The 10,230-nt window shown below is 47.8% G+C and overlaps 1 protein-coding gene across 1 annotated transcript in view; it reads right to left on the reverse strand.

Annotated features, from left to right (window-relative positions):
- Window positions 1-9,985, reverse strand: part of PSTPIP2 (proline-serine-threonine phosphatase interacting protein 2) — a 75,996-nt gene extending 66,011 nt beyond the window's left edge. The window contains exon 1 of the mRNA XM_008540277.2: window positions 9,421-9,985. Coding sequence (XP_008538499.2) covers window positions 9,421-9,663 — 243 coding nt within the window. The 5' untranslated portion in view covers window positions 9,664-9,985. The remainder of the gene's footprint in view (window positions 1-9,420) is intronic.
- Window positions 9,986-10,230: the final 245 nt, after the last annotated feature.

The following is a 10,230-nucleotide window of genomic DNA, read 5'->3' on the forward strand; positions in this document are numbered from 1 at the left end:
ACTCTGAGGTAGGCTCTGAAGCCGTTGGAGGTTGTAAGACTCACAGCAGCTATTTGAACACTGGGGTCCAAAATATCTGGACTCCCGCCGCCTGACTTTTCTGGGTTCTGCAATCTTCAAGGATTTTCATAATATACAGGAGTTTTTAAATTCCTGGCAACAATATCTTACTGAATGAGCTGAACGCATCCTCGTTTATTTAGTTAGAAACTTTTAATAGTTCGATATTTTTAAAAATTACAATGATATTTGAGGAAGCTAACCAACAGATCCTCTTATTTATTTAATTTTTTTTTTTTTTTTGCTGAGGAAGACTGGCCCTGAGCTGACATCTGTGCCCATCTTCCTCCATTTTATATGTGGGATGCCTGCCACAGCATGGCTTGATAAGTGATGAGTAGGTCAGCACCTGGGATCCAAATCAGCGAACCCCGGGCTGCTAAAGCGGAGTGTGTGAACTTAATCCCTGCACCACCGGGCCTGCCTCAGACGCTCTTATTTAAAGCTCTTTTTTGCTAAAGCTATAAATTTCTTGACTAGGTAAAGAAAGAAAAACGTCAGCTAATTCCTACTCAAGGTGAGCTTTTCGTTAATACTAAAATTTAGATGCTACTTATGCTGTAACAAAGTATGTACAAAAATGGATATTCTGATTGCATTTAAGAGATAGGAAACGAGAATTATAAAAGTTAATTGTAAAACTATCCATTACTTATATACCTAGAGGTACTCTGGATATTGTATATATTTAAATACACACTCACTCGGCCCTGTGTATCCACGGGCTCCTGCATCTGCAGATTCAACCAACTGCGGGTCCAAAGGCCGTGATGGTTGCCACCGTCCTGAACATCTACAGATACTTTTTTCTTGTCATTGTTCTCTAAACAATACCGTGTAACAACTACTTACATAGCATTTTCATTTTATTAAGTATAATAAGTAATATAAAGATGATTTAAAGTATATGGGAAGACATATGTAGGTTATATGCAAATACTATGCCATTTTATATAAGCTACTTGAGTGTCTGTGTATTTTGGTATCTGCTGAGGTCCTGGAACCAATCCTCTGGGGCAGATACCAAGGCATGAGTGTAACCAATATACAGCCTTGACTGGCTGCTGTAATCTATAGATGCTTTCACCAGAAAAACCATAAATTAACAGGCATCCACCGTACATACTTATACTATGTTTTGCAAATACCAAATCCTTTTGAATTCAGGATGAACTTTTCCTACTGTAGGTGTATTTATGTATGCATGTGTTGCATGTGTTTTTAGGCCTTGCAATAATGAGCCTCTGAGACACCAACCTCTGGACTCTGCATTCACTATATGAGTCCAATCTGTGATTCAACGCTCTTGTTCATGTTAAATAATTTATTTAAACAAACACCTGATATACTAGAGCATTTTAAAAAAAAATGCCTGTAACAAAGGTGAATAATGAAAAAAAAAGCAATTAGAAAGCGCAGAAAAAACAAGAATGGAGACATAATCATAGCATGCTACTTAGATTTGATGTAAACCATCTTCATGTGCTGTGACAGCATAAACAGCGATTACCGATTTCAGAACAGTGATATATATGCTCAATGGTTTAGGGAAAAGTATGTACATCTATCGAGAGAGAGACTAATAAAGCAAGTGGGATTCAACCCTGGGGAATCTGAGCGAAGGGTATACGTGAATTCTTTACACTCTTGAGATTTCTGTAACTTCGAAATTATCTCTATTTTTCTTTTACTTAATTTTTTTGAGGAAGACTGGCCCTGAGCTAACCTCCATGCCCATCTTCCTCTACTTTATATGTGGGACGCCTGCCACAGCATGGCGTGCCAGGTGGTGCCATGTCCTCACCCGGTATTCAAACCGGCGAACCCCGGGCCGCAGAGAAGAGGAACGCGCACACTTAACCGCTGCGCCACCGGGCCGGGCGCCTGAAATTATTTCTAAATAAAGGGTTATGACTAATGACATAATTACATAGGGAAGTAGAGGTGGTGATATAAAAGAGCTAAATCTCTATTACGGCAATAAGTTAATAGATAATGTTTAAAACTCCTCTATCAAGAAGCAGCAGGTATAATCACATTATTTTATAAAATGGTGGTAACTACCAGAAGGAAAAGCTAAGGAGTTTCTGCATAATGATGCTGAGAAAAGCTGGAATTTTTTTACTTCCCTTAAAAGATAGGTCCTACGCCTCTCTTAGTAAATTTTTAGGAAGATAAAACAAGAAAAAAGGATTTTGATAATTATTTTAAAGATAGATGCCACGTGCTGCTAGGAATGAACTAGAGAGGGGAATTGTCAATGACTTCACCTTGCCTTTTGCCATTAGGCAAGACAATACAAAATGGCCCTATTGCTGTGTTTTTAGGGACCAGTTTCCAAGAGAGAGTATTAAAAACTTAAAACAACGGCCTAGGCACTGTATAAAATAGTGTGTGGAGTCAGCATGAAGGGTCTGTGTGACAAACCATTTTCTTCTCCATTTATTTAAGGAAAAAAGGCAGCCTCCCGTACTGATCCAGGGCAGCGTATAGAGAAAAGTCATCGAGCAAAGCTGGATGCACAGCAGCTCAAGCTCTGGTAAGGCCCCAGAATGACAAGATTCCAAACTGGTCAAAGGTTTGGAGCAGAGGGACAGCCCTGGGTGGACAGGGGGGCAATGAGCAAGTTCAAACAGGCCCAAGACTTCCCCAGGCGGAGCAGAGAGGCCCCGCCCACTGCAGGTCGGGGAGGGGCGGGGCAGAGGGTTGGGACAGGCACTAGGAAGCTGGTCTAGACCAAAAGCCTTGAGAATCAGGAAGGCTGGGTCAAAATGAGGATCTAAAGGGCATACAGGGACAGGTCAGGCCTCACACCCAAGTCAGGAACGTGGGGTCTCCTGGAGTGGGAGGACATCTACCTTGTCTCAAACAGGTTCTACAGTCCTCTGTGCATGTCCTCATCTGGAAGACACTTGTGTCTGATCATGCCAAAGACTGGGATTTTTTCCTCTACGGTGGCCCGGCCACTTCCCTGGAGCTCTAGAAATCACATCCAGGGTCATCATCTTATTTTGACAAGATACCATCAACATTAACCAAGATAAATTACACAGCACTGTTTAACCATGATGCCACAAAGAAGGTACGTGTAGGAAAAGATGAAAGAGAAACGACACACGGGCGAGCATCATGTCAGGCAAACTCAGTTGGGGCTGATCCCAGCTTTAAAGAACAGAGTATTCTCTCTTCAAACAGGTCCACCGGGTTCCTTTAAATAAACTCCCCATGGGGCATTTGAATATAATTATGAAATATGTGCTGACTCATACCTTTTCCAGGAAGATCAACCTAACTTAACCATGGGCCTCTAAACTTCACGGAACATCGGGGTAAATTTAACTAAGGAAGTGAAGGACCTATATAATGAAAATTACAAGGCCTTTCTGAGAGAATTGGATGACGACATAAGGAGATGGAAAGACATTCCATGTACATGGATTGGAAGAATAAACATAGTTAAAATGTCTGTTCTACCTAAAGCAATCTACAGATTCAACGCTATCCCAATCAGAATCCCAATGACATTCTTTACAGAATTAGAACAAAGAATCCTAAAATTTATATGGGGCAACAAAAGACCCCGAATTGCTAAAACAATCCTGAGAAAAAAGAACAAAACGAGAGACATCACAATCCCTGACTTCAAAACTTACTACAAAGCTACAGTAATCAAAACAGCATGGTACTGGTACAAAAACAGGTGCACAGATCAATGGCACAGAATTGAAAGCCCAGAAATAAAACCACACATCTATGGACAGCTTATCTTCGACAAAGGAGCTGAGTGCATACAATGGAGAAAAGAAAGTCTTTTCAACAAATGGTGCTGGGAAAACTGGAAAGCAATATGCAAAAGAATGAAAATTGACCATTCTTTTTCACCATTCACCAAAATAAACTGAAAATGGATCAAAGACCTAAAGGTGAGACCTGAAACCATAAGCCTTCTAGAAGAAAACGTAGACAGTACACTCTTTGACATCAGTATTAAAAGGACCTTTTCAGACACCAAGTCTTCTCAGAGAAGGGAAACAATAGAAAGAATAAACAAACGGGACTTCACCAGACTAAAGAGCTTCTCCAAGGCAAATGAAAACAGGATTGAAACAAAAAAACAACCCACTAACTGGGAAAAAATATTTGCAAGTCATATATCTGACAAAGGCTTAATATCCATAATATATAAAGAACTCTCACAACTCAACAACAAAAAATCAAACACCCCGATCAAAAAATGGGCTGGAGACATGAACAGACATTTCTCCAAAGAAGATATACGGATGGCCAATAGGCACATGAAAAGATGCTCATCATCGCTGATCATCAGGGAAATGCAAATCAAAACTACACTAAGATATCACCTTACCCATTAGAATGACAAAAATATATAAATCTAATAGTAACAAATGTTGGAGAGGTTGTGGAGAGAATGGAACCCTCATACACTGCTGGTGGGAATGCAAACTAGTGCAGCCACTATGGAAAACAGTATGGAGATTCCTCAAAAAATTAAAAATAGAACTACCATACGATCCAGCCATTCCACTACTGGGTATCTATCCAAAGAGCTTGAAGTCAGCAATTCCAAAAGTCCCATGCACCCCAATGTTCATTGCAGCATTATTTACAATAGCCAAGACATGGAAGCAACCTAAGTGCCCATCAACAGACGAATGGATAAAGAAGATGTGGTATATATATACAATGGAATACTACTCAGCTGCAAAACAGAACAAAATCATCCCATTTGCAACAACATGGATGGACCTTGAGGGAATTATGTTAAGTGAAATAAGCCAGTTAGAGAAGGTTAATCTCTGTATGACTCCACTCATATGAGGAATTTAAAAATGTGGACAAAGAGAACAGATTAATGGCTACCAGGGGAAAGGTGGGGTAGGGGGTGGGCACAAAGGGTGAAATGGTGCACCTACAACACGAATGACAAACATTAATATACAACTGAAATCACACAAGATTGTAACCTATCATTAACTCAATAAAAAAAAAAAACTTCACGGAACATTCCTCTCTTGGGCCTGTCTTTGATGGCTCTGTCCTGGTTGTATGGTACATCTCTGCCTCTCTTTCTCTGTCCCTTCTCTCCTCTGGCCTAAACACAGGCATTCACCAAGAGTGCTTCTTAACTCTTCATTCTTTCTCCTTGAATGACTGTCGCCTACTTCCCTTAATTGTCACCTCTCTGCTGATGATAATAATAGCTGACAATCACAAGTGCTTACTATGTGCCTGGCACTATATTAAACTCTGGTTTAATCCCCACAAAATCCTATGGAGTTGATACTGTTATTACTCCCATTTGTATACATGGAAAAACTGAGGCTTGAGAGGTTGAAATAACTTGCCCAAGATCACCTAGCTAGACAGGGGCAGACTGGGATTCAAACCGAGCCAGTCCACCTCAGAGCCTCTGTGGTCACTTCTGTACTTCATGCTGTTCCGTACACTCTTGCCTGGACACCTTTTCACGATGGCCATGTCCACCAGGCCGTCAAACCCGGCATGTTGACCACCAGACACCAGGAAGTACTCAATGACATGTTTGCACTGGTTGTTAAAACATTTAAATACTTCCAAACTCTGCCACCTGGCACCCTGTCCCCTCTCCAAGACATTCCTCTCCCGAGACCCCCCCCTCCCCCCGGAAGCCAGCAACCCTGGCGTGGTACTGGGGGCCGAAGGCTTTGGGGGAGCTGCAGGATGCTGCTGGCTTTGGTCCTCACCGGTGCTACTGCTGTGGTTAAATATTGTTAATATCGCTTCTGCCTCCTCCTCCTCCTTCTTTCCCCACAAACCAGTTCCTCCTCCTGACTTCCTCATTTCGGGGGCCTGCACCTTATTCTCCAGTTCGCCTTACATGGAGCCTCCTCCCAGCCCTCCTTTCCTCTCCCATTCTGCTCACCTTCAACCGGCGGCCTTGTCCTGTGGCTCTGACCTCTTCTACCCTCCTCCCGCCAGTCTCCTCTTCTCCCCCTCCCTATGGTCTCCACCCTGGAACAGACCCTTTCCACTCCTGGGCCCGATTCCTTGGCCCCTGCTGGACTCTCCCCACCCCCTGCCCCTTCCCCTTCCACATTCTTGAGGCCAAGCATCAAGGCCCTTGATGTGTGTCCAGGCAAGAGTATATGGAACAGCATGAAGTACAGAAGGGTCATCAGTGACCGCAGAGACTCTGAGGTGGACTGGCTGGCTTTGAATCGCGGTCTGCCCCTTTCTAGAGAGGTGATCTCAGGCAAGCTATTTCAACCTCTCAAAGCTTGTCCTCTCCGCTTCGCTTCCTCATGAGGAATCTAACCAAGATGGTGGTCTTACCCTTGCAAAGGCCACCTCCACTAGAGCTCCTTACAAGGAGAAAGTACGTTATAAATATTTATTAAATTCAGTCACCGGATTCCCACTTGTGTTTCCCAAGGTTTCTACCTTATCCGATCACAATCTTCTCATCCTTGAAACCTGAAAGTTACTGCCATCCCCCCACTGCTCACAACAGCCTTGCCCCCGCTACCCCCTGAGAGTGTGAAAGCCTTGCATTGCAGGCAGCCCCTGATGTCCCCAACAGTTTCTCCCAAGTCCTGACTGACTGTCTCATCTGCCTGATTCCTGAGCATCCATATGCAAGGCACTATGGCAGATGCTGGGGGCTCAGCCAATGACGACACCAGTGCCTACCCTCCAGGAGCTCACAGCTGGAGCTAAAGGAGAAAGATATACCCACATGAAGGTGCAATGGTGACCTGCCGTGACCTCTGGCAGTGCCAAAGGGACTATGCAGACCACTCTGCTGGGATGATCGCTAAGCACCAGCCTCCTTGAAGGCACCCACTGAGCATTTAGTTCCCGCAGAGTGCTGCTCAACCAGTGAACAGCTCTAGGACCTTGGGAATGTTGCTTCACCTCTCTGCCACTCAGTTTCCTCATCTGAAAATGTGATAGTAAGTAAGCTACCCCACAGGGTAGTTCTGAGGCTTAGATGAGCTGTGTGTGTAACGCATTTAGAATAGTGTATGCCACACACTCTCTGCACAGTAATGTTAGCTATTATTGTTTTTATTATTTGACATAAAGTGTCACGGGAAATTAGAGATGGAAGACAACCTTCTGACAAATGAAAATGGCAAGCAATAGGATATATTGGAGAATATGAGGAAGCCATTTGGTATAAACCTAATTCAGCCTGACCTTATCTTTCCAAAAGGGCCTGACCGTGGCTGTTGAGCATGCATTGTATATCTGCTTTAGATATTCCCTATGGCAAGAACAAAGGCCCTTGAGATAAAGGTGCAACTTCCCTCCCCCTCCCAACGTTGGGATCTCCTTAAGGATTAAGCATCTTTCCTTAGGCTAGGAATTGATTGCTGCGCTCACCTGTGACCACCCAGCTCGAGATGATAGACTTGCCTCCTGCTATGCCCTGTGAGAGAGCAGACCCACTACCTGCTGTGTCCATCGAGTGCTGTGCCGACAGGGCAATCTTGTGACTATTGTGGGAGGGACATTTCAATCATATGTGAAACGTCCTGTATGGGGGTATATAACCACTCTGTATACCTCACTTCTTTGGTGCCCTTTCTTCCTTCAGGAAGAGAGGCCCCGGGTCATGGTCCTCAGATTACAGCTCAGAATAAACTCACCCAAATTTTCATTTATAGATTGGTTATGGATTATTTTCCTCGACACTTTGCAAACTACCTCTCAGGATCTCAGATACCTTCTCAAAGTATAAGCCCAGAAAGTTCTCTCCCCCAGAGTTTCACCCAACTTCTAAGTCTCAACCCAGGCCTCATTTCTGCCCCCTCCCCCAGGCTCTCCTGCAAGTATGCATCCGGAGCAGCTTCACTGGGGCCTGGGAGCCCCGGGGGCTGGAGGCTGCAGCTCTCATCGGGTCACACGCCCTGCGGGCCTTACAGATCCACTTTACTCATCCAACAACTATTTGCTGAGTACCCAGTGTGCGTCAGCCCGTGCAAGCAGCAGTGGCACTGAAAGCCAGCACAGTACCTGTCCACAACGTGCTCACGTGTTTGTAGGCCCCCAAATTCAAAACCATAAAGTAACAAATGTTATGAAGGAACTGAATGTGTGCCATGTAAGCAGGTGACAGGGCCTATTGGGCTCAATCAGGAAAGGCTTCCCTGAAGGGTCACATTTAGGCCAAGATCTGAAAACCAGGTGTCACACTTTGAGGGAGGGAGAGTTAGATCTCTCTGCCCTGCTTTTTCCCACAACGCCAGTCATGGGTCCCAAAAGTCCTATAATCCACCTGACAAATTCCCAGGCCTCCTCACAGGGCCACTTGTGAGGTCGTTCACCCTCTCTGTGATGCTCCACAGCCCCGCACCCTAGAGTTGGGCAGTGCCCCAGAAGAACCTCAGAAACTCTAGAAGGGTCTACACTGTGTCCCTAAGGCCACCGAGCCAGGTTTCTCCACCCAGCAGCCCACCATGGGAGACAGGCACCTGCCAGGCAGCTGTGAAGCTAAATGGAGGCAAGCAGGGTCCCAAGTAAGAAGCTGGGGCCGCTTGGCAGCTGTAGGTCAACTTTGAGGTGTGTTGACTTCTTGTTCCTGCCTTAAAGAGATGAGGGTGGTTCCTCCTCCGAAGGAGGGGATACAGACTCCTGAGGGACACCTGGAGAGTGAGAGGACAGTGGGAAGAGGACCAGACAGAGGAAGAGGGGCAGGCAGATCCGCTGCCTCCTGGTTGGGCACGTCCCACATGGCCGTGATGCCCCCACCAGCTGGGAGGGTCTCACACAGGCATCGCCTCCTTCTGGGCTGAGCCAAGGCCTGGGGAGGGGGGCTCTGGAAACACTGCTGCCGGGTAGGGCGAAGCTTCTGCAAGAGAACCCCTCTAGGGTCTGCAAGGGAAGTCTGGCGCTAACCGGGCTCGGACAGACTGCGCAATTCCACGGACCTGGAAAAGACGGTGCCCTCCGGGCGCCTGCCACCGTCATCCCAGCGGAGCTCACCCCAAGTCCCCCTAAATGCGCTCCCGGCACAGCCTCCGCGGCCACCGGCGACTCGCCCGGACGGGTCGCTGCTCCCTCTGGGTCTCGGCTTGCTCATCTGTGCGGTGAGAGCTGGATGTCCCGACTCTCCGGGGCCCCGGCTACAGACGTCCGCGGGAGGACGCGCGCTGGTGGGGGCGCGGGCGCCAGGAGTCCCGGGACCCGAGGACGCGCTGCAGCTGGGGGCCGGCGGAGAGGGCCCGGCGGCGCTCCGTGCGCTCGGGCTGTGCCCCCGGGGGGGCGGACACGGGCCCCCAGCTCCGCACGCGGTCCTGGGTGGTCCCCCGCCGGGGGTCCCCAGCCGGCGACCTGCCGCCCGCCCCGCCGACTTACCCAGAAGTTCGCTTTGAACAGTGAGCCCGTCATGGTCGCGCGGAGCAGCGCCTGGAGCAGAGCCGGGCAGTGGGTCACAGCCGGACAGTCACGGCCCGCGGTCCTGCAGCCGCCACCTCGGAGTCCCACAGCCGGCCGGAGGCCCGCCCCGGGTCCTAAACCACGCCCGATTCCGGCCGCCCGACTCCGCGCTCCTCGCTCCCTCCCCGCGGGGATCTGAGACGCGACCTGCCGCCTTCGCATCTCGAGCCTGGACCCAGGCCAATTTCAAGCCTCGCGGCGTCAGGCTCAACTAGTGAGCCCTAAATTCACCCCTCCTCCAGGAACCTTTAAGGATTGGAAGGAACTTGCCCTGTGGTCTGCCCGAATTAGGCTCCGTTACTGCCGACAAGCTCCCTCTTCCCCCGACTGAATTCCTCGCAGAGAAATCCACGCTCAGCGGAGTGTGGAAGGAGCCCCCGCCTGACTGATCAAAAGGTGGTTGCGTAGACTGGGTGTCAGCTCCGTAAAGCCTGGGGATCGATAATGCCAGCGATCACGTGAAGTGTAGACGCTTCAGCGAGTCGTGTGCACGACTCCAGGTGCGCGCGCTGCACGTTAGCCCTTGGGGCACGTTTCAGTCTAAAAGTCGTGGAAAAGTCAGTGATACTGTTTCCCCTTGAACACTAGGTCCATTAGTGGGGTCCTCACAGGGCGTCCAGGAGCTCAGCCCCTTCCTCATTCTCAGGACCTAAGTAAGACCCTTCCCCAGCAATCCCACCCCAGCAGTGGGAGCCCCAAGCTTCCTTCCTCTCTCCCCCCTCTTCCATC

This window comes from Equus przewalskii, chromosome 7 (genome assembly GCF_037783145.1).
Source record: "Equus przewalskii isolate Varuska chromosome 7, EquPr2, whole genome shotgun sequence".
Taxonomy (NCBI): domain Eukaryota; kingdom Metazoa; phylum Chordata; class Mammalia; order Perissodactyla; family Equidae; genus Equus; species Equus przewalskii.